General features: G+C 40.0%; 1 protein-coding gene across 4 annotated transcripts in view; it reads left to right on the top strand.

Moving 5' to 3' along the window:
• The window catches only part of LOC122801936 (serine/threonine-protein kinase Nek5-like), a 626,240-nt gene that overhangs the window by 102,858 nt on the left and 497,473 nt on the right, over positions 1–25,909 (top strand). For 3 of the 4 annotated variants that reach the window (XM_044071668.1, XM_044071669.1, XM_044071670.1), the window contains exon 3: positions 21,297–21,393. The exons of the other annotated variant lie outside the window; for it this stretch is intronic. In XM_044071668.1, coding sequence (XP_043927603.1) covers positions 21,297–21,393 — 97 coding nt within the window. The remainder of the gene's footprint in view (positions 1–21,296; positions 21,394–25,909) is intronic. 4 annotated transcript variants of the gene reach the window in all.

Consider the following 25,909-nt stretch of genomic DNA (forward strand, 5'->3'; position numbering starts at 1 on the left):
GCAAGGGAGATTTGTGCTTGGTCCGTTAGAACTGTTTGTGTTTGTATAAAGTTCCTAATTTCTTGTGTACCTTTGTAATGGTTTGCGAGATATGGACATAAAAGTTTAGATCCTTATCTATTTCAACCCTGAGCAGCTTAGCATGGGAGGAGGGGGAGATTGTAGTCCCATTTCTGGAGGTGATAGTGAAGGTAGGAGGTGTGGTTTTGGATTTATTGGGGGTAAAAAGGAGTAGTTTGGTCTTGTTGGGGTTTAAAATAAGTTGGATATCAGTAATCCATTGTTGCATAGAGCAGAAGGATTCTTGGGTAAGCTTTTGAAAAGTGGTGGTGGATGGGGCTAAGCAGATTAGTGTGGAGTCATCTGTGTACTGTATGAGTGATGCATGCAGGGCAGAGGTATGCAGTTTGTTAGTGAAAATGGTGAATAGTAGAGGACCCAATATTGATCCTTGAGGAACACCTATAGTAGTTGGTAATAGAGGTGATAGTGTACCTTGCCATTTAACTGAATATTTTCTATCAGATAAATAGTTTTTGAACCAGGAAGTAGTGGAGGGGCAAAGGACAAGGTGGATAAAGTGTCTAAGAGTAGGTTATGGGAGACTATATCAAATGCTTTTGATAGATCTAAGAATATGGTTGATATGAAGTTAGTTGGTTAACCTGATTGATAAAGGAGAGTAGAGCAGTAGTTGTACTATGGTTTGGGCGGAAACCATGTTGTGTGGGGAAGAGGAGATTATGTGATGTTAAGAAGTGCATTATCTGGGTGTGAATGCATTTCTCCAGAAGCTTGGAAATGGGGGATAGGATAACAATTGGCCGGTAGTTTGATAGTTCATAGTAGTTACCGCCTTTGTGAAGGGGAATAATATATGACACTTTCCATAGTTGGGGTATGTAGGTTTCTTGTATAGAGCAGTTTATAAGAAATGAGACAGGGTAGGCTAGTACCTCTGTAGCTAATTTTAGAAAATTAGTTGGTAGACCATCTGCAGTGAGAATGGTGGGTTGTAGTTTAGAGAGTAGTTTTCTAACTGTGGAGGTAGATACAGTTGAGAGGGTAAAGGTGGGTATGTTTGTTCTACAGTTGGGGTGAATTTAGAGTTATTGTTGGATAGTTGGATAGATAATGAGAAGATAGATTCAGTGAAGTGATGGTTGAATTGAGAAGCTATGCTATCTGTGAAGACTGGTAGAGAAGGGTGAAGGCTGCCAGCCTAGCCACATAGAATTGTGCAGATAATTCTGTAATTTGTAAATATGAATATAAACTACAGGCTTGTTGTCTTAAATGTAAAGAAATACTGTTACATGTGGAACTGGAAATAAACGTGACAACAGTGCACTCTACTGACCAAAGTAAAGCATGTGGTGACACTTTGAAGTGGACAGTGGTGCCAAAAAGTCTAGAGGAAGACATTTTTTTCTGTTGTTTTAACCAACAGTTAAATTGCTAGATTTAAACATGCAAATGTATTTTTATTGCTCTGTTCCTGACCAGCTGCAAGATAACAAAAGGGAGATGTTAAGAATGTAAATGCAGTTAATGTGTAGCTTGGGAACTCCAGGAAAGTGAAAAAGGATGATGTAATGTTTATCAGAACTGCAGTTTCAATTTAAACAGAGAGAATCAGAAGGCATTAAGCATTTTTGCCTGGATCATCCAACTCACAGCACTGCCTCTTGCTCACATGTAAGTTACCTTAGACTTTTGTTTTCTTTTAGATTAGCTAGGAACTATAAAGATTAGACTAAATATTTTTCTGTGATGTCAGAACTGCACTACTGATTTATTTTAAGTATTTCTGTGTGATCTCTGAACTCTCTTGACTAGCACTGACTGTGTAGTAGAAAGTATTGTCTTGTGGTTTTAATTATTGATTATTAAATATTTTAAAACCTTTTATCTGTGGCTGGTTTTGTGCAGAGATAATTTAAACTCTAGAGTACATTGCATATTTATAGTTATTACTGTACCAAGTCACTCTAATAAGCCTTGACTGTTCAGTCATATCTACCAATTGGATAATAATATTGCACAGTAATAATTGGACACCCTTTAAAGGGCCTTTGGGTAGCTGATAATATTAGCTGGGTGGTGGCAGCCGGTACTACCGTATAGTCTGGGTAAAAGGGGCACAGCTGGAAAACCTGTGCCAGCCTTGCCCATGAAGTGTCTGTGTGGTTGTATAAACTCTTATCTCAAAGTGTGTGTGTGTGTCAGCTACTTGTACAGGGACATGAAGCACTGATTAGACAGAGAAGGTGCTGGAGATTTTAGCTTGCCTGGCTAGGCTGAAATCTGGACCCTATAGCTGTGCCAGTGGGGAGTCTTATTGGGGACCTGGGGTCAAGGGAGTGACCAGCCCCGGACTGACTGTGATCTCTGTGTGCTATTAAGGGAAATTGCACTTTACTGTGTGTATTTGTTATCCTTTCCTCACTGGTGTTAGTGGTGAGGATTGAGGCTCCTTGATTGCTGGGCCAGGGCAGGGGCATCACACTATCATTATCAAAATTGTTGTGGGGAGATGGGATGGTAGATTTTCCAGTTTTAGTAGGGTATTGATAGCCTGCCAGAACTTTTGGGGGGTTCTGGAATGCTTGTTTTGGATGTCTAGGAAGTAGTTTTTCTTATCCATTTTTGTTTGGTTTTTGGCCTTATTTTGAAGTGCTTGATATTTTTGTCTGTTTTTGATAGTGTTATTCTTTTTCCAGTTCTTCCAGGCATTGTCTCTGGCTTTTAGTAAGGCTTTTGTTGTCCAATTTAGCCAGGGGGCATAGTTAACTTTAGTTCTAAGTTCCTGTTGGGAGCTAGTATATTTAGAACATTCATAAAAGTAGTATTGAAAAACTCAACTGCCTGGTCTAATGGTAGAGTTTTCAGTGGGTTCCAGTCATGTTGCTGTAACATGCTTGTGGATTTACCTTATGCTCATCCCTAGTTTCCTTGAACAGCATGGGTTTGGGTATTTTTGCCTGTTTACGAAGGAGGCATGTGGGGGAGTGGTCATTCAATACATCAGGTAAGCAGCCCACATGATAATTTTCTTTGGGGAGATTAACTAAAGTCCAATCGAGAATGGGGGTTCTATTGGATTTTTTGTCTACTCTGGTGGGTTCTTGGAGTAGTTGTGAGAAGCCAAATAAGTTAATATGGTTTGAGGGATTGTTGAAGTTGCAGGCTAGCCAGTCTAGGTTTAGATCGCCTAGCAGGATGGTTTCTTCGGGTAGGTTGATTGTGCCCCATTGTAGTATCTCTTCTATTATTTTATTTATTTTATTTAACATTTATTTAACATTTGTTGACTGGGAAAGTCTGACTAGGTTCCACAGATCCTGTTTTCAGCAGAGGCCTGGGGAGAAATGCTCCAGAAGCATGTTTTTAGAATGTGGGAGGAAACCGGAGTACCCGGAGGAAACCCACGCGAACACAGGGAGAACATGCAAACTCCACACAGAAGGCACCCCATCCGAGAATCAAACCAGAGAACCTCTTGCTGTGAGGCAACAGCATTAACCGCTGCACCACTGCACCGCCCAGGTATAACCTCTTAGGTATGGGATGAGAAATGCCCCTACTGAACGTATAGCACCATTATTTGACTTATCTTTCCTGAATCACTGATACATGTATTATGGATTTTCCATGTACTCCGAACACTTTTGAAGGCTGTCACATGTGTCTGCGAAGTTTATTGGGTAAAAAACAACTATTTCTACATGATGTTCTGCATACTATATGCTTAGAGCAGAATTATGTAGAAGATATGAAAACAAGATCTCTTAGTTGCCTGCCACCCTCACCAAAACGTCGACATCTGGTTGATAGGGCAGAGGTTTTTATGAAACTATTAAGGAGGAGGGATGAATTCACTGCAAAGGACTTAGTAGAGTTGGTAGCTAAACATTGCAGTTTCTGATTCATGGAATACCATTACTACTGTATGCTGTTAAAAGTAGTGCAGTATCACAGAATTTATTAACAACATACATTAATTTGCACCTTCAGTACTTCTTGATATTACTACTGAACTCTGCATTGATTTTTTACAAAAGTTTAACATATTTGCATTTAATATTGCACAACTGCCCATGCAGAATATGCGTTTTAATGTTTTGTATACATAGTGAAGCAAAAGGTGACATTTCTGGTACTTCCGTGGCATCAGGAGATTGTGTTTTGGGATTGCATTATTCAAAAAAAAACTTTGGAAGTGTGTTATTTTGGTGGTGGTAAACTTATAGGATGTTACAGAGCACTTGCATATTCTAGTTCCCTTTTTTCGATAGCTGATTTCTAAAACTTTGCTGTCGATGATTTGACCTGTTACATATTAATGAAGTGATCACGTACGTTGTGTTAATGAATGTTCGCTTATTTAAATAACAAACTTTTGATAGTAAACCTTTGGCATAGCTACACTGAGCTGCTCTTTATTTGGTGACTTTGTTACTGATTGACGAGAATCTGCCTGTACCTGGAGGAATCCACTTCTGAAAAGAGAAAAATGTGTTTTTTAGCACTTCTGTTATTTACTGTGACTGTATTTTTAGCAGCTTCTTAAGCCATTGGTTATTGTTGCACTTTATGAAAAAAATAATGAAAAAAAATGTACTGTCTACTGCTACTTTAAGTAGTTAATTGAGTTGTATTACATTGTATCTGCTAGTTGTAGGGCTGTTGTAGGTAGCTTGTGTCGTCTTGTTACACGTGGGCTCCAAACCAGCTATTCTACATTAAGAAGTTTTTTTCTGCACCCTTCTTGCAGATGTGCATTGATCCAACCTGTCTGAGTTGGGGATTACTGGTGGAAGGCTTATTGTGTGCTTTCCTGGTTTGGTGGTTAGCTTAAAACTTGTTTCTGTCCACTCACATTTAACTCTCACATTTGCCTAGTGCTGCTCTTCATGCAATTAGCAGTGCCTTGTATAGACTCAGAAACCTAGAAGCTCAGTTTTTCTCTAAACAGCTATCAGTGAAACCCTTCCAAGCTTTTCTGCTGCTCTAGGAGGATGTCAGTTGCACATTGAGTAGCATTGACTTGCTGATCAGCCCTAGCCTACACAAAGTATAGGTCCTTCTTGTAGTCTTGGAGCTATCAGCACAATCCTGTCAAATTAACTCATTCCCTTCCCTAATAAAACATACAGTAAGAACCTGCTGTCATGGATGGGCAGTTTCCCCATCATCTCTCTGGCCAGCTTGATAGACATGGGCATCCTGAGGCAAGGTAGTAATTGTCTCATGTGTACTGACAACCACTTAGTCCTGAAACAAGCAAATACTTTATGTGAGAGATGTACTTACACTATGATATTGGAGTCAAGTCTCTCACATAAGGACAGATCAAATGCCAATCAGGTTTTCAGCAAAACACACACTTCCCACACTAAAAAAGGACATGATAGATAAACCCAGATATGTAGAGGTACTTATTAGTAACTTACCAGAAAATCAGAGGCCTCCCAAATATAAACCATTTACACACACAGCAATGCAAAAAACAACCATAACACATAAAGCACACACACACACACACACACACACACACACACACACACACACACACACACACACACACACACGTGTCTCAACAATTTACTTCTTATTTATTTATTTTACATTTGTTGACCGGGTTAGTCCGGCTAGATGCATGTCCATTTTCAGCGGAGGCCCAGGGAGAAAAGCTCCAAGGGTAAGCAGATACAGCATTACATAATACCAGCATTACATATTACAAACAGACTATTTACAGAGATTACATAAGTAAGCAAGTTAAACAAGTTTCACAGTTTACAGTTAATCCTGAGCACAAGTCAGGATTAAATTAAATTACACAGTAAACTGATTAACAGATTTTTATACATTCTAGAGAGAGTTAGCCAGGCTTGATACATTGACATAGCCAGTTAAGTGACAAATGTTTGAGTCTAGTTTTAAATTGCCCTAAGGTGGAAAGTAAGGTAATATCAGCTGGAAGAGAGTTCCAGGATCTACTTACAGAGTTTGCAAAGAGAGAATCACCGGCTGTGTTGTTAATTTTGCTAGTCTGAATTAGTAGTTTGTTAGAGGATCGAAGCGGTCTAGGATTGTTATAGGGGGTGATAATATTTTTAAGTGCAGGAGTATTGTCTGGATTATAGAGGATTTTATAGGCCATAATCAGTTGGTTATACTGGATTAGGCTGGGTAGTTCAAGCCACCCAAGTTGATTTAGATTGATGCAATGATGTGTCCTAAAAGGCAGCCCAGTGGCAAACCTGGCAATGTGGTTGTAGCAAATTGAGAGTTTGTTAAGGACAGTCTTGTTTAAATTCGAGAGTAGAGGGGATGCATACAGAAGGGTTGAAAGAAGGTGAGAACGAGCTATGGCAATTTTAGCTAGAGGGGTTAGGAAGGCTTTTATTCTGTAAAGTGACCCTAGTTTTTTATTGATGGTTTTGATAGTTTGGTTAACATGTAGGTCAAATTTTAGATTATTGTCTATGATGACACCTAATAGTTTTGTAGATGGGTCAGGGGAGATTATTGTGCCATCATTTGATTTTATGGTAAAGGTGAAAGCGGTAGACCTACGTGTTGGTGAAAATAACAGCATTTTAGTTTTTTTTTGGGGATTTAGGATCAGACAATGTTCAGAAAGCCAGTTTTCTATTGTATTAAAGGTGGTCTGGGTAGCTGACCATAACTCTACTGGAGATGTGGCTGAGCAAATCAGAGTAGAGTCATCAGCATATTGGATACAGCTGACTTTTGGGATGACAGTATAAAGGTCGTTAATGAAGATGGAGAACAGCAAGGGCCCTAGTATAGAGCCTTGTGGTACTCCAAGGGTGTTAGGTAGAAGGTTAGAGAGTTTGTTCTGCCAGTGGACAGCCTGCTGTCGACCATTCAGGTAGGATTGAAACCATTGGAGGGCTCCAGTATCTAGACAGAATGTTTGCAGGGTGTGGATTAAAAGTTGGTGATCAACCATATCGAATGCCTTGGAAAGATCCAAAAAGAGGGCTGAGGATATATAATTATTGTTGCGATTATGCTTTATGGTGTTAGTAAAGGCTAGGAGGGCTGAAGTAGTGCTGTGATGAGGACAGAAGCCATGTTGAGTGTCTGCCATAAGGCGATTTTGGATTAGGTGGTGCTTGAGTTGTCTATGAATACATTTTTCCATAATCTTTGCAAGTGGAGAGAGTATAGCTATTGGCCTGTAATTGGAGAATTCAGTAGAGCTGCCTCCTTTGTGAAGTGGGATTACATACGATATTTTCCAGATGGTGGGTATTTTAGCTTCTACTATGGTTCGATTAATTAGTATTGAGACGGGGTAAGCAATAGCATCAGTTGATTTTTGTAGGTACTCGGCAGGAAGTTGATCAGCAGAAAATGTAGTGGGTTTTAATTTTTTGATCAAGGTACTGATAAGTGAAGTGGCGACTGGTTGGAAGCTGAACGTGAGTAGGTTTCTAGGGGTGCTACTTTCAGGACCAGGGGAGCTAGGAGGTAGTTGGCTAGCTAGGGCTTGAATTGTCTCAGTAAAGAATTGGTTAAAACTATCAGAAACATCTTCAGGGGTTTTATCAATAGTAGCAGCAGGGATTGGGGTTGAAGTTTGTCCAGGATGTAGTAGATTATTTAAACCTGCCCAAAACTTCTGATGGTTATTTTGATTTACTGTCTGTAAATTACAGTAGTATTGTTTTTTGTCTTGTAAAATTGATTTTTTGGTTTCGTTCCTGGATTGCCTGTATTTAATATGATCTTGAGGGTCTTTAGAAGAATGCCCTAAAGCCCATGCTTTGTTTCTAAGTGTAATTTTGAGTTTAGACTCTATATAAAGGCATGGTGCAGTTTTTGCCTTGGTTCTCTTTGAACGAACAGGTGCATGCAAATCAAGGATCTCAAGGAATTTGTTGTTAAAGTATGCTACTGCTTCCTCTAAGGGGAGGTGTTTTAGACTAGACCAATTACATGAGTTTAGTTCTTATTGGAACTTGGCAGGGTCAAAGTTGTTATTGTTTCTAACCTTTCTGAGTAAGGGTTGTTGGGAATTAATGGTTTTGTGCTTAATTACATATGTGAGAAGGTGATTGCTTAGGCCATTAAGGAGGGTACCAGAGGTGTACAGTTGGGGGTGACTGTTTATGAGTACCCAGTCAAGTATACTTTCTTTTTGGTTGGGTTTAGCTATCATGGTAGGGGTGGATATGATTTGTTTAAATGCATGCAGGTTAATATGGGTGGTTGGGGATTCTGAGGAACAGGTGCCCCAGTCTATGTTAAAGTCTCCGAGTAGTAGGGTTTCTTGGGGGTAGTGGCATGATAGCCATTGCAGGATATCTTCAAATGTAGATATATTGTTACCTGGGGAATGTACATACAGATGATATTAATGCATTTATTTTTATTAAGTTGCAATTTGGTGGCAAGAATCTCTGAGTTATTAATCTGAGGAGGTTGTATTACATCTATAGTGACATTCAACTCAGATTTATAGAGTACAGCTACCCCCCCCCCTTCTTCTAAGCATGATTCAGCCAGTGTATGTTGTACCCAGGTGGTAACACTTCATTGTCTTTAGTGTTAGGTTTTAACCAGGTTTCAGATAAACAGAGAATCTCAGGGGAGTGGACATCCAGAAGTGCATGCAATTCATGTACCTTGTTATTAATGCTTCTAATATTGAGATGACAGACCAGGAGAGAGTTAGTTGGCCTATTAATTGCAGGTTTGTAGCTTAGATTGCAAGTAGAGGGGGGTATGTGTATCTGAAGTGAGTGGGCCAGGGTTGGGGTGAATATCACCACCAAGTATTAGGTTGAGTCTATACTTGGTGATGAACTTCAGGAATTTGTTTATTAGTTTGTGGTAGTGTTTGGATCTAGAGATAATGTGCCTGGGGTTGAGATGTTGATAGACTGAACAAGATGTTGGATAGGATCTGGTACTGTAAGTATGGTTGAAGGTGGAAGGATTTACAGCTGGGGTGATAGTATGGCCTTTTGGGACCTGAAATCCCGTGAGAAACTGGTTTTCATACAAGGTAAGGAGGTATGGTGTGAACAAGAGGGGTAGTAAAGAGGAGTATATCATTATCTGTGATTCAGCTAGTGAGTTAAGGAACTGTTTTACCTGGTGATGCAACACCAGAAGATAGAGTGGTGAGGTAAAGGTACTGGAAGTGGGATGGGAGAATGCCAGATGAAAGCTAATAGGTGCTATTAAAATGTAGGTAGTAGAATGGGGTGAGTGGAATTATCCCAGATGAAAGCAGAAAGGATCTAGAAAGTGGGGGAGTGGCTATAGTACTATAAATTTAGAGGTACTGGGGGCAGGAGGGAATTAGGGGCAGGGAGGGGAGCGAAGAGATCCTGAGCGTAGTGAGGGCGAACGTAGTAGGGCTATTGCAGTTTACAAGGTTTCCTAAGGTGTCCTAAAGCTATAAGGTAATTTTATAGCTAAGAAACCTAGGCAAGAGAGCAATGCATTAAAACACTTGCCAGATTTTAAAGATATACCAGAAAAACTAAATCAATTATTCATAATTGTACAACTGGAAAATTGCCAGAAAAAGCACTTCAGGTATAGCTATCCCAAGTTATTAAAGTCATAAAAGCACTTCTTCAAGGTGTGTGTGCAATTTAAACATTAAAAAACACATGCAGCAAGGAGGAGCTCTGATTATACACTTTCTCTAGTTACAGGTTCAGTTTAAACACAAATATTACCACAGAAATTCAGTAAAGTCACTAGCTACTTATAGAGCCTCTGAAAAAAATAGAGCAGTCTGTGCAGAATCAGAATTTAGCAGCAGGTCATTCAGTTACACAAAAAACAGTAAAAGATCCATCCAATGAAGAAACTTACATTAAGTCACACTAGGTCAGCCAAGGGGGGAAGAGAGAGGGAAATCCTAAGCACCTAGATTTGAAAATGATGCCTGTACTGAATTATAGCAGTTTAACCTGTTTGAGGAAAGAGGGGGTGGGGGAAAAGAGAAGGCAGTGGGAGTGGTTACAGGGAATACCCTGATTGACTCAAGACACCACACCAGAGATAAGTTGAATGTAAGGGCCTAAAATCTGCACTCAGCACTGTGTTATTTGCACTCAATACTTTAATTTTAATGTTACTTGCACTCAGCACTGTAATTTCACTTATTTGGGAATTTTTACAAGGGTTACTTGTTCAAATGTCAGACTATTGCAGTTTACAAGGTTTCCTAATGTGTCCTAAAGCTATAAGGTAAGTATTACAGCTCTTAATGTAAGAGTCAGTTTACTTCAGTTACAGGGGAAGGAGGCAACCACTCAAGTAGAAACAAAGAGCCCTATGGCTGACCAATATGGTGACCTGCTTAATTACAAAGCACTGTAAGTGAAAGCTTAACAAATGCTTTTTGTGTGTGCAACCTATTCTGTTTAAACGTTGAGAGAAACTGATTGCAGTCCTGTAGACACCATTTTGTAGGGAACTGTAGAGTTCAACTAGGAAAAGAGAAAAGCAGAGATTCTAGGGTAAGCATGAAGGCAACAACAGGCAGTTATTACATAATAATGCATTCAGAAAGGTTTGGTGGGAGGGTAAAGTAGCATACTTCAGAATGAACTAAGATTTATAGCTAAGAAACCTAAGCAAGAGAGCAATGCAGTAAAACACTTGCTAGATTTTAAAGATATACCAGAAAAACTAAATCAATTATTCACAATTGTACAACTGGAAAATTGCCAGTAAAAGCACTTTAGGTATGGCTAGCCCAAGTTATTCAAGTCATAAAAGCACTTCTTCAATGTGTGTGTGCAATTTAAACATTAAAAAACACATGCAGCAAGGAGGAGCTCTGATTATACACTTTCTCTAGGTACAGGTTCAGTTTAAACACAAATATTACCACAGAAATTCAGTAAAGTCACTAGCTACTTATAGAGCCTCTGAAAAAAATAGAACAGTCTGTGCAGAATCAGAATTTAGCAGCAGGTCATTCAGTTACACAAAAAACAGTAAAAGATCCATCCAATGAAGAAACTTACATTAAGTGACACCAGGTCAGCCAAGGGGGGAAGAGAGAGGGAAATCCTAAGCACCTAGATTTGAAAATGATGCCTGTACTGAATTGTAGCAGTTTAACCTGTTTGAGGAAAGAGGGGGGTGGGGGAAAAGAGAAGGCAGTGGGAGTGGTTACAGGAATACCCTGATTGACTCGACACCACACCAGAGATAAGTTGAATGTAAGGGCCTAAAATCTGCACTCAGCACTGTTATTTGCACTCAGTACTTTAATTTTAATGTTACTTGCACTCAGCACTGTAATTTCACTTATGTTTAGCAGGAAAGACAGACCAACAGTATACAATTTTGGGAATTTTTACAAGGGTTACTGGTTCAAATGTCAGGCTATTGCAGTTTACAAGGTTTCCTAAGGTGTCCTAAAGCTATAAGGTAAGTATTACAGCTCTTAATGTAAGAGTCAATTTACTTCAGTTACAGGGGAAGGAGGCAACCACTCAAGTAGAAACAAAGAGCCCTTTGGCTGACCAATATGGTGACCTGCTTAATTACAAAGCACTGTAAGTGAAAGCTTAACAAATGCTTTTTGTGTGTGCAACCTACTCTGTTTAAATGTTGAGGAAACTGATTGCAGTCCTGTGGACACCGTTTTGTAGGGAACTGTAGAGTTCAACTAGAAAAAGAGAAAAGCAAAGATTCTAGGGTAAGCATGAAGGCAACAACAGGCAGTTATTACATAATAATGCATTCAGAAAGGTTTGGTGGGAGGGTAAAGTAGCATACTTCAGAATGAACTAAGATTTATAGATAAGAAACCTAAGCAAGAGAGCAATGCAGTAAAACACTTGCTAGATTTTAAAGATATACCAGAAAAACTAAATCAATTATTCACAATTGTACAACTGGAAAATTGCCAGTAAAAGCACTTTAGGTATAGCTAGCCCAAGTTATTCAAGTCATAAAAGCACTTCTTTAATGTGTGTGTGCAATTTAAACATTAAAAAACACATGCAGCAAGGAGGAGCTCTGATTATACACTTTCTCTAGGTACAGGTTCAGTTTAAACACAAATATTACCACAGAAATTCAATAAAGTCACTAGCTACTTATAGAGCCTCTGAAAAAAATAGAGCAGTCTGTGCAGAATCAGAATTTAGCAGCAGGTCATTCAGTTACACAAAAAACAGTAAAAGATCCATCCAATGAAGAAACTTACATTAAGTGACACCAGGTCAGCCAAGGGGGGGAAGAGAGAGGGAAATCCTAAGCACCTAGATTTGAAAATGATGCCTGTACTGAATTGTAGCAGTTTAACCTGTTTGAGGAAAGAGGGGGTGGGGGAAAAGAGAAGGCAGTGGGAGTGTTTACAGGGAATACCCTGATTGACTCGACACCACACCAGAGATAAGTTGAATGTAAGGGCCTAAAATCTGCACTCAGCACTGTTATTTGCACTCAGTACTTTAATTTTAATGTTACTTGCACTCAGCACTGTAATTTCACTTATGTTTAGCAGGAAAGACAGACCAACAGTATACAATTTTGGGAATTTTTACAAGGGTTACTGGTTCAAATGTCAGGCTATTGCAGTTTACAAGGCTTCCTAAGGTGTCCTAAAGCTATAAGGTAAGTATTACAGCTCTTAATGTAAGAGTCAATTTACTTCAGTTACAGGGGAAGGAGGCAACCACTCAAGTAGAAACAAAGAGCCCTTTGGCTGACCAATATGGTGACCTGCTTAATTACAAAGCACTGTAAGTGAAAGCTTAACAAATGCTTTTTGTGTGTGCAACCTACTCTGTTTAAATGTTGAGGAAACTGATTGCAGTTCTGTAGACACCGTTTTGTAGGGAACTGTAAAGTTCAATCTGTTTAAATGTTGAGAGAAACTGATTGCAGTCCTGTAGACACCATTTTGTAGGGAACTCTAGAGTTCAATCTGTTTAAATGTTGAGAGAAACTGATTGCAGTTATGTAGACACTGTTTTGTAGGGAACTGTAGAGTTCCATCTGTTTAAATGTTGAGAGAAACTGATTGCAGTCCTGTAGACACCGTTTTGTAGGGAACTGTAGAGTTCAATCTGTTTAAATGTTGAGAGAAACTGATTGCAGTCCTGTAGACACTACTTTGTAGGGAACTCTAGAGTTCAATCTGTTTAAATGTTGAGAGAAACTGATTGCAGTCCTGTAGACACCATTTTGTAGGGAACTGTAGAGTTCAAGCTGTTTAAATGTTGAGAGAAACTGATTGCAGTCCTGTAGACACCGGAACTGTAGAGTTCAATCTGTTTAAATGTTGAGAGAAACTGATTGCAGTCCTGTAGACACCGTTTCGTAGGGAACTGTAGAGTTCAGTCTGTTTAAATGTTTGAGAAACGGATTGCAGTCCTGTAGACACTGTTTTCTAGGGAATTGTAGAGTTCAATCTGTTTAAAGGTTGAAAGAAACTGATTGCAGTCCTGTAGACACCGTTTTGTAGGGAACTGTAGAGTTCAATCTGTTTAAATGTTGAGAGAAACTGATTGCAGTCCTGTAGACACCATTTTGTAGGGAACTGTAGAGTTCAATCTGTTTAAATGTTGAGAGAAACTGATTGCAGTCCTGTAGACACCGTTTTGTAGGGAACTGTAGAGTTCAGTCTGTTTAAATGTTGAGAGAAACTGATTGCAGTCCTGTAGACACCATTTTGTAGGGAACTGTAGAGTTCAAATGAAGTCACACCAGGTCAGCCAAGGGGGGGAAGAGAGAGGGAAATCCTAAGCACCTAGAATAAGCCCATAAGGTGTAACACCACAAAGCCTAATGTATTGTTCATAGGTAACTCCATTGTGAGACACACGGATGTTCTCGTCACCAGGCTGGATAAGGAGGGGGTTACAGTTACCTGCCTGTCAGGTGCCAGGATCTGTTAAGTCACTCAAGCACTGAAGTCACTCAACCGCAAGTACCAGTTTGACTCCATCATAGTCCATGTGGGGGTAAATGACTTGAGACGTGCCTATTTTCATATAGTCATTGGACTATATGAAAAGAGACATGACTGAGCTCTCAGATTATGGGTCACATGCAGGCATAAGCCTAGCCTTAAGCAAGTATTCTACCTTCTCCAAGGATGATGCCACAATACAAAAAAAAATGATTGATTTTAATAATTGACTTAGATTCTGGTGTCAATCCAAGGGGATCCGATATCTGTCAGCCTGAGAAGACATGGTCAACAGGCCATGCTACTTTGCCAGAGATAGTTTGCACCTGTCCAAGGGGATTCATTATCTGTCAGCCTGGGAAGACATGGTTGACAGGCCATGCTGGTTTGCCAGAGATGGTATGCACCTGTCTCCTCTAGGCTTTTGGATACTGGCAAAACCATTAGACACCTCTAGTGTGCCTTTTTTTTAGACATTGTCAAAATAACCAAACTCCAAATGTAAGAAAATCCTTTCTAGATAAATTCAAGGTACTGCTGCTTAATGCTAGGAGTCTAAACAAGAAACTGCACTCCCCAGAAGCACTCCTCACTTTGGAAAATGCTGATGTTTATGCAGTCACTGAGATATGGTTCAAAGGCCTACAGAGCACCTTGTCTGTGCAGCACTACATTGTCTTCCACACATTCAGACCACAAACTGAGTGTGAAAAAAATCAAAGGAAGAGGGGGTATCCATTTTCATTAAGGATAAATAAACCTTGAGACTGGTCAAACAGTATGACTCTCTTGAGCTACTCCATGTCCAATTAACTATAGACAAAACCTCCTTCCACATCATAGCTAACTGTAGGTCCCCTACGATGAACCAGTAAAAGCATACTGTGTACCTGAACTTACTGGAGTCACTTGCCATACAGCCCAACTCCTTAATCATGGGTGATTTTAATTATCCTGCCATTGACTGCGAAACATACTTGACCACAAACATGATGTCTCAGAGGTTCTGAATCAGCTAGTCAGCACATGAAGAAGAGGCTCAAATATCTTGGACTTAGTACTCACTAACATTGCAACACCCCCCCCCCCCCCGTGTGTGATGTCCTTATTGGTGTATGATAGGACCATAAGTTAGTCTCGTTCATTGTAACTATAAGACCAGATACCCCATCAAGCTCCAAAATGCTTAAGAATTTTTCAAAGTCAAATTACCTCCTGCTAAGTGATAGTATAAGAAGTTTCAAAGCCCCCTTGAAGACAAAACACATATACATCTATGCAGAGATGCACACCAATGCCCTGTTTAACCACTTAAGTGGTTGTATAGAATCGGCTGTACCTGACTTGATTAAAACCAGGTCTTGCCAAAAAAAAAAAATAAGCCACTCTGGTGTACCCCTAGTATAAACAGGCTATATAATAAAAGAAAGAAACTAATGTCCAAAAACAAGAGGGAACTGGCTCAGTTGAGGAAGAAATCTCTCTCTAGTTTAAACAAGCAAATTAGAGATCTTGTCAAGGCCTCCAAAGCTAATTACAATGCAGAAATAGCCTCCCTGGCCAAGGATAATCGCAAGGCATTCTTTAACTATGTCTGAAATCTAAAAGGGAACCCATTCTCAACTGGAGGTCATAGCTAACATGCTAGCTGACAGTTTTGGAGCAAACTTCACCCCCCTGTTCCCTCCATTCATTCCCCAATGTATACCTACCACCATTCCTCAACCTATTATCTCAAGAGAGCAGGTCATCTCTGTGCTCTCCAAAGCCAAAAACATGTCATCAATGGGACAAGACAGCATCCCAGGTTGCCTTTTAACCAACTTAAAACATGACCTAGCAGACCCCACTCAGATCTCTGTTTAACCACAGACGGCTAACTGGCTATGTTCCAGTAGAATTTAGGACAGCAACAGTAATCCCTCTGCACAAAGGGGGACCATCAACTGATGCTGGGAATTATAGGCCTATAAGCTTGACCACTCTCATCTGCAAGGCTGTGGATAGAATCATTATGTCACTTATTAACAAGGACATAGGCAAACTCTGGACCCAACCCAGTTCAGATTTGTCAAGGGAAGATTATGCCTGTTAAACATGGTTGACTTCGAGAAAGAGTTACCTGGATGAGGGAAAGATAATGCATACTGCCTATCTTGACCTAGCCAAGGCATTTGACACAGTCCTCCATTCAGGTATTATAGAAAAGCTGTCCCAATTGGGAAGTAACCTTTACATCATGAAATGGGTAGCCAGTGGGCTCACTGACAGGGCATGTACTGTCAAAGTGGGTGATTTCACCTCTAGCAAATGACCAGTCACCTCATCAGTGGAGTACCACAGGGTTCTTTTCTGAGCCACTTACTTTTCAGAATTTATTTCTCAGAAGTTCCGTCAAAATTAGATGACCTTTGGCTGACTAAGTTCGCTGATGATTGCAAATTGGGAGAAATCATCAAGTCCCACAGCAGTGTTCATATATTGTAGAAAGGGTTAACACAGAAAAATGGTTGGTGCCAAAGCCATGATTAAAGCTAAATGCAAAAAATGCATTATTATTCCTTTTGGGAAAGCTGACATTTCTGCTAATTACATTATAGACAGCACCCCCGAAATGTAGACCCAGTGGTACGTGATCTCAGTTCTCAGGTTGATAGCAATCTGAATTTTTCCCACCATGTATGCACAGTAGTAAGGAAATCCTTCTATGTGGCGCATCTTATAAGTAAAGGCATTGCATCTAGATCCAAGGATGTTACGATTCCCTTATACTTGCCCCTCATTAGACCAATAATTGAGTACAATCCTCGTTTTGCATGCACCTCATCAGACACCTGCAACAGTTGGTGAGACCACACAGGTTTCTCACCAAGAAAATACAGGATACTCCAAACAAGTCCTACATGGAAAGATTGAAAGTCACTGTATTCTGTCTCCTACAGTTTGCTAATGGGTGACCTCAGCCTGGCTTACAGGGCAGTCTCTGACCTGGTCCTAATGGAAATGCTACACATTTGTAAATCAAATTTCATAAGGGTCACTCAGATTTTATTCTAGCCTCTGACATGAACAGGTCATGCTGGAGAGATAGATACATCTCCCAGAGACCATCACTTCTGTGGAACAAGCTTCCAATTCACGTGAAAGAGTACCTCCCTGACCCTCTTCAAATGAAACCTAGTTCAATGGATGGGTAACTGCAAATTCACTCCTGGAGTGGTGCCCATGTCCCTCCTGGACAGACAAAGTCAGTATTAACTATCATAGACTCTTACCTCTGCCAACTTCATTCACCTAACCACCGACAACTGCGGCAACTTGGAATAGATATGGCTAGGCTTGTAAGCGCTCTAGGGCCATTAGCCTAGTAACCCTGTATGAACCTATAAGTCACAGATTAATATGAGTAAAACTATTTAAACTGAGGTAAAGCAGCTTTTGCCTCACTTATTCACTTTAAACCATTCTCTCACATTAAACTTCTTAATTGTGGAACTGAATATTGTGAAATCTGTACCATTATTAAACTACATTGTAATAACAAAATTGTGTGCGGTCTGCCTTTGATGAGCTATATACAAAATTGAGACAAGGAAGCCCATGTAAACCACATTCCAGTGAGGTGAGCACTTTAGATGTGAAAGAAGAAATGTTATTCACTAAATGCACCTAAACTGATATTTATGGAAGCAGTATACACCAACATGGTCTTAATTATCTGAAAAGTAGTATTCTGTGATACCCCCAGGAAGATCTAATAGCTAAATATAAGCTAATAGAATACTTCACTTTATTTTACATGCATGCAGTCCTAATTTGGTACACTACTTAGCTGGATGCAAATTACAACACCATAGTCTTTTGTTTCCAATTCAAATTTTATTGATTTTAAAGAACTAGAGCAACTTATTTTAAGCTGAAAAATGTCAACAGCAAAACTATTTGCAAGCATTTTTCTTTGAGCATCTGATATTATTGTACATCATAGTCTTCATTGACTGACATTATGAGCTACCTGTCAGTGAAAAGTAATAGTCAAACATAGCCAAGAGGAATGTTTTATTTTATTTTACATGACTGCGAATGCTATTTGCGGTGCTTGAAAAGGGTGACAAGAGTTTTTCTTCTTATAGGTGTATTTGTCTAGGCATCTTATGGTCACTCTGTTCTCTTGCCTAGTGTGTCCCTATGTTGCTTGTTGCTTATTGCTTTGACCTTCTGCAAGAAGAGTTGCAAACTTTTATGATGGGTCAACCTTATCTTATTTTCCATATAGATAGGGTTTCCTTAAGAACAAATCATTTTACTTATGCCTGTAGTAGTATCCAAGTTTACCTTTAGCCAAGCTTTCCATCTGCTTCTCTTCCTTCCAGAATCTGATACGACAGAGATAGGATATTTCATAACTTGGACATCTACAGACAACTTGAGTGCTATTTTGATAAAGCAAAATTTTTCAGGATCTGTAATCTGTTATTTTTTTGTAATAGTAAGAAAAAGGGGCAGCCTGTGTCCATTCAGACTATTTCCAATGGTTGTCTCATGCTGTTACCTCTTGTTATATCCATGACAAGAAATCCATTCCAGGCAGGGTCAAGGTTCATACTTCCAGGACCTTGGATTCATCTGTGGCTTTGGAAAGAGCTAAATTTAAAAGTATTGCAAGCAGAAACTTTGTCCTTTCTGTACACATTTACAAAGCACTCTGGACTACATTCCTTCTCCAGATCAAAGACAGACTTTGCTAGAACCTTTCTCCAAGGGCTCCTAGACCTACATCCCTCCTCCTTCTAGTCATGTTAAACTTTGATAATCTACCCATACATGTAGTTTATATTACTACAGCAGTGATCCATATGAAGAATGTGAGTACAGTTAGGTAGCTAAACTTATCATAACAGTAGATGTCCGAATGAAAAGTGCTACAGGAGCCACTCCGCCCTCCATCCCCTTGTCTTTGTATGTTTTATGCCAGGGTGTGAACATTTATTATTATTTTTCTAGCATTGTATTTCTCAAGGCTTTAGTCTCTCTCTCTGTGTTGGCATGAAAGCTGTGAAGTGATTGGCACCCAAACCTGTCTTTAATGGTTTGGACACGTGGAAGGTGCCCCGAAACTTTGGAAGCTAGCTGGCTGTTATATAATTAGCAGAATATCACCCTTATTGCTTAGGCTACTATAGCAGTGATCATTCAAACATTTACTGTTATGATATGTTTACTTACACAACTGTGTAAAAAAGAAACAAGCCGGCTTCAGGAACACAAACCACAATTTATTGCTGTTTACTGTGAGCGCTTTCGTAAGAGTAAATACTCCAACTTCTTCAGACAAACTCTGAATTTGTCTCCTCTTGTTAATTGGGCATATAGGCCTCCACTGTTAAGGGCTATGCAAAGCAATGAGCAACAGAAGAATGCTTGCCCACAAAAACATTGCAGGATTGTGGTTTGTATTCCTGAAGCCGGCTCATTTCTTTTTTACTTACACAACTGTACTTTGTCAGCAACTGAGAGTACATTGTTGTAATTTACTTTCCCCAGCTCAGCTTTCGTGGATTTGCTCTAAGCAGCTTGAATATGAACTGGAGTATTCAAAAGCATATAACATGATCCATTGTTACTAGCCACTTTGCAGTAAGAAGGTGATGTCTACTGCTGGTTCCCTGTTAAAAAGTGCACCATGTTTTATGTAAATTTATGTAAAATATAGTACATTATTCCTCTTACTTATCATTGTCTACTACTTCCCACTACTGGGTATCATAGGATAGCATTACTCAGACACACAGGATCATGCTGCTTCCTCAAGATCATCTTAGTAGTTACAATCATATTTGTCTGCTAGAATCAATGCTACCTATGGATGCTTTTTCACTGCCCCCCAAATAAGACAACAGTATGTGAACTATTAAATCCACCTGCAGACATTTCATCAAGTGATATTTCTAAATGTGAAAAAAAATGAGCTATTCCTCTTGCTTATATTAGATTGTTGTGCCTTTCGGCTTTTCCCGGTTAGGGGTCGCCACAGTGGAACTCCGGTCCGCTAATGATTGGCAGCAGATTTTTACGCACCGAGTTGCCAGCTCTGACGTACAACCTTCAACAAAGGTACGCCCATTTACGCATATCTCCACACAGAAGATGCTCTATTTGAGAATCGAACGGGACAATGTCTTACTGTGAGGCGACAACGCTACCGCAGCACCACCACCGTAGTTGCTTATATTAGATTACTACTTTTCATTCCTCATCTTTTTACAAGCACCTTATCATGGTTGAAGTATTGCAGGCTCTACATGCTAAGCTTTTCAGTGATCAGTAGAATTCAAACAGCTTTAGAGTGCTAAGCTGTTTTTGTGAGGTTGAAGTAATACGATCTCCAGATACTAAGGTGTTCTGTGAGAAGTAGAATTAATGTAACATCCACATGCTAAGGTGTTCTGTGTACAGCTGAAGTATTACAAACTCTGGTAAGGTGCTACGTGTCTGTTGAGTTAATACATCCCTCAGATGCTAACCTGTAGGCAACAGATAGCACTGCACTCTTCATAAGAAAAAATTGAGAGAGATTGTTAGCATGGGAGAAAATGGTCTTGCTTTTCTTTCAGTTTGCCACTACAAGACACATTTCCTCCTCACTATTTGTAACTTCATTAATATTAATGTAGCAGCGCCATTACTGATGAGATAATTTTTAACTTTTATTCCTTTTCATACTAGTTTTATTTTATGTTTGCTGATTTGCACACAGGTCTCTTGAAGTATCTCACTGTTACTGAAGCAATGTATTGCACTCCCACATGTATGCAAGCCACTAAAATGTATGACAACATTACATTTAGGTTAGGTATTGGACAAACCTCTAGCAAGACGAAAATCTGCACTTTAATAAAAGCACAGTGCAGCTTTTGTTTTATTATTCATTTTTAGAACAGTAACCAGACCTGCTTTGTAAAAAATAATTTTACAATAATAATAATATTGTTTTCCTCTGTAATATTGATAATTTGTCTCTATTCGTATATATTTGTATGTCTGTTTGGGGCTTTTCCCCTTGGGTCTCCACTGAAAAAGGGTAATTCTTACCCAGCTGGACCAACCCGGTTAACAAATGCAAATAAATAAATAAATAAATACTTGTCTTTCATTTTGAAGGATATCCGTGGATTTGCTTTGCTTGGTTCTACAGTCTCTGTTACTTGGTAAACTGTTTCCCTAAATAATGGACCATCCTATTCTAATGTTCTGCTTTAAAGCAAAGTTCCTTTGGAATATTTTGAGTCCGAAAAGTATACATTTAATGAAAAAATAATGCAGTGTTCTCTTTTGTCTTAAAATTGTATTCTTTTAGATGCCTTTGAAAGAGAAAGAAGCTTCTCAGAAGGAAGTTATTCTCCTTTCTAAGATGAAGCATCCAAATGTTGTAGCCTTTTATGACTCATTTGAAGGTCAGTCAACATTTATTCATTCTTTATCATTTAATGTTTGTTTGAGTTTGAATAGACAAGTATTTGCTACAACATTTTCTGCTGATAAATTCTCAGTTCTTAAGACAGAGATGTCACAGGCCAACATCTGAATGTTGTTTGACAGTTTATAACATGACATAATATGCTAAAAATGTATGCATTTCCTTAACATAGTATAAGACATAATTCATTTGGATATTTTTAGTGTCTCTTCATAGGATCATAGGAGGTTACTACTCTAACGACTGCAGGGCTCTTACAAGCCTAGCCAAGTTCAACCTATGTTCCCAGTGGTGTCTGATTCAAGCAGACACTAACATCAGTACCTATTGTCCCTGTCCAAGAGGGACACAGGTGGACCCCTCCCAGGTGAATTTCTGGTTACCCATCCAATTGTCCAAATTATGCTTAAATAGGGCCAACTAGGGGCTTTGTTTAACAGGACTGGGAAGCTTGTTCTAAAGGTGGGGCAACCTGTGTGAGACAAATCTCTCTCTCCAGCAAGTTCTGTTGATGTCACATACCAGGTTAAGGTCCTTTGGGCGAGTGATCCATGTACCATTTGACTTTCGAATGTCCAGCATTTCCATTAAAGCTGGGTCAGAGATTGCTCTATATGCAAGGCACAAGTCACCTCTGAGCAGTCTGTATGACACAGAGTAAAGTGACAATGATTTCAGTTTGTTCACATAAGGCAGATCATGAAAACCCTGAATTTTCTTTGTAAGGAACCTTTGTGGTCTCTTCAGTTGTGCAGTTGTTTGGAAAGGAACATACCAAAAGGAGCATTCTACTCTATTATTGTACTAATGAGGGAAGAGTACAGGGGGGTTATAACCTCTTTTTTCTGGAGGCAATGCCTTTACTTATGAGATGAGCAATACAAAATGCCCTTCTTACCACTGTGGAGATATGGTGATCAAAGTTGCTGTCGACCTTTGTGCCCAGATCTCTCATCACTGACTGTGTGCTTAGGGTATTGCTATTGATGTGGTAGATTGCAGGAACATCTCCCTTGCCAAAGGGGATGATAACACATTCTTGCATTAAGTTTAAGAGCATGACTTTGGCACCAGTCATTAATCTGCATAAGACCTTCTTGCAGGATGTTGACATTGCTAGGGGTTTCAATGATCACTCCCAGTTTGGAGTTATCAGCAAACATTGTCAATCACAGTCCTTTAGTTTTATCCTTACTTAGGAGAAGTAGATTACAAACAGCAGGGGTGCCAGAATTGATCCCTGTGGAACACCACTGGTTACGGGTCTGCTGGAGGAGGTGGTGTCCCCTGTTTTGACCGTATGAGTTCTATCAGTGAGCCAGTTTGCAACCCAACTGACAGTATATGGGTTGTTACCCAGCTGGGTGAGTTTATCAATGATGACTGAGTGGGAGATTGTGTCAAAGGCCTTGGCTAAGTCTAGGTAGGCCGTATTCACAGATGTACCCTCACCTAGGGCTTTGGTGACTACCTCAAAGAAGTTCACCAAGTATAACATGCATGATCTCTCCTTTACAAAGTCAAAGTGGGAGGGGTTGAGTGTTTGGAGGTTTCCTATATATAAGGTCCATGATGATTTCTTCCATGGCCTTGTAGATAAGGCTGGTCAGGCTAATGGGTCTGTATTTCCCAGGGTCCGTAGATGTACCTCCTTTGTGAAAGGGATGACGGTAGCTGTTTTCCATTCCGCTGGGATGAAGCCAGTGTTTAGGCTGTGATTGAAAAGCGTGCCCAATGGTGATGCTAATTCCTGTTTTAACCCATGTAGAACACAGCCCAGGATGTTGTCTGGTCCCATAAAGGCTGTGTTTTTGATCTTGGAGAAGGTGTTTAAGACCTGCTCCTCAGAGATACTAGGTGGAGGACAAGTGTTAAGGATGCTTTGGGGTATATGTGGCGGGGACAGGGGAGTGAAGTTTTCACTGATCCTGTAAGCCAGCAGATTTGCTATATCCACAGGTTCTGCATATGTAGTACCATTTACTATGAGTTAATGCAAATCTGAGCTTTACCTTTGAGATTACGGATGTAATTTAAGAATGCCTTGTGGTTATTAGGGAAGCTAATATGGATTCATGGTTAGCTTTGGAGGACTTCACTAGGAGTCTTATTTGTTTAAGTTAAGGAGGGAGTGTTTCCAGTTTTGAAACCATTCCTTCCTATTCGTAGACAGCAATTTCTTTCTCCTATTGTATAGCCTATGAATGGCAGTTGCCCACCAGACAGGTTTCCTTTTCCTTGAAGATCTTGCTTTGGTTTTGTAAGGTACGTTAGAGTCAATACAATTTTACAGGTGCTCGTATAAAGCATTGGTGTATAACTCAGCATAGGTGTATATTCCATCAGTGGGGCGAGGGGCTATGACGCTATTTATGCTGTCATGCAAGAGGTTGTAATTGGCCTTAGAGAAGCTTTTTAGTCTAGTTGTTGCTAGGTGGGGAGGTCTTGTCTTATAGTTACTTCTAGTGAGACTGATTTGTGGTCAGATCTCATCAGGGATGGCCACACACTAAAAGTGGTGCAGGGTCCCCCATGTTGGCGAGCACCCAATCCAGGATGTTTGAGCCCCTTGTGGGTATGTCAACCAGCTGGTCCTAGCCATTAGAGTTAATGAAGTCCAGCAACCTTTGGGCAAGTGAGTTAGAACACATATAATTTACCCAGTCAATGGATGTGTAATTAACGTCATTCAAAACCAGGGTGTTTGGTTGTATTTTGATTGACTCAAGTAGATCTTAGTAGGCTGAGTGGATGTCCTGATTCATGGAGGGAGTACTATAGCTGGCAGTGACTTGAAGAGGGGTCTTAACCTACAGTCAATTTCACCTGAAGTAATTCAAGGGAATTGTGCCATTTAACCAATCTAGATGTGTATTTATCTTTAATGAATATTGTTACACCACATCATTTAGTTTTCACACCTCAGTTTATGGTCTGAGCATGTGGAAGGAAATGTAACCTGGTATAGCTAGGGTGATCTCCACAGCCTTAAACCACTGCACAAACATCAGCATCTTCCAATTTGAGGACTGCTTCCAGTGAGTGCAGTTTCTGGTTTAGACTCCTAGCATTCAGCAGCATAACCTTGAGATTGTTTTTAGAGGGTATTTTTACTTCAGAATTTTTTTCTTGTGACATTGCCTAAAAAGGCACTATGGGGTTGGCAAGAGCCTTAGCCAGTAACCAAAATCCCAGGGGTGACAGATGAAGACCATGTCTGGCAAAGCATCGAGGTCTGTCGACCATGTCATCCTAGGCTGACAGATACTGGATCCCCTTTGAATGACACCAGAAACTAAAACAATTGTTGAAGTCAATCATTTTTTGTTTGTATTGAGGTATCATCCTAGGCAAAGGTAAAATGCTGCTTAAGGCTAGGGACATACCTGCCTGAGACACATAATCAGAGAGCTCAGTCATGTCTCTTTTCATATAGCTTAGTGAGGTACATCTCAAGTCGTTCACACCAAAGTGGACTATGATGGAGTCATAAGAGTACTTATTGTTGAAAGATGTGAATGTGTGTGTGATGTGGTGGATCCTGGCACCTGACAGACAGTTAGCTATGACTTTTTCCTTATCCAACCTGGTGAAAGGGACATCTGTGTGTCTCACAACTGAGTTTCACATGACTAAGATGTTTGTTTTTGTGTTATGCCTTAGAGGCTTGACTGGTGAGATACTGGTGTATGATATATTATGTGCACTATGTTCTGCAGAGGATGTATTATTGGAATCATGCTTGTGTTTGTGTTTGGGATGTCTCTGATGTTTAGGCAAGTTTCTGGTAAGAACCTCTGCATATATAGGTTTATGTGCTGTTGGTCTGGTAAGTGCAGGAGGTGAGGTGTGCACACTGATAACCTGCTTAGCTTCAGATGAATTGACTGGTGAGCAAGAAAACCTGGATTCTAGGTTCTTGATATAGATGCATCTCTCACATAATGAGTTTTTGTGGACTAGAAGAAGTAGGATGTCAAGGTACATGAGGCAGGCTGGCTGGAAAAACAGTGGGAAATTGTCCATTCATAATGCTAGGTAAGTTGATGTGGTCAGAAAACAGGGAGAGGACAGGAAGGACCATGTAAAGTAGGGGACAGGAGAAGTGGACAAAAAATATGAAGGACTAGTGGGTAGGATCTGTGTTGGTACCTCAGGAGCTTCACTGAATGTATCAACTGTCAGTGTGGGATAATCACAGGAACTCATCGATGGAACACCAGGAGAGTACTAAGTGAAATTTGCATGCAGAAATGTTTGCACCAATAACTGCCAATGGTACCAACCACTGCTTGGCAGTGCGTGATGAGCAAACAAGCACAAACCCACGTAAAGGCAGTACTTAAGTAGCAAACAAGAGCAAACTGATTTAAACAAATTAACCAATAAAAAAGCTCAAAACCGAGCCCTGTTCCAGCAGCCTTCAATCAGATGTGTTTAACTGCACACTCCTGCCACTGTTGGTGCAGGGGCACCCTCTCCAACAAACAATG

This window comes from Protopterus annectens, chromosome 5.part0 (assembly GCF_019279795.1).
Source record: "Protopterus annectens isolate FY-2018-M chromosome 5.part0, PAN1.0, whole genome shotgun sequence".
Taxonomy (NCBI): Eukaryota; Metazoa; Chordata; order Ceratodontiformes; family Protopteridae; genus Protopterus; species Protopterus annectens.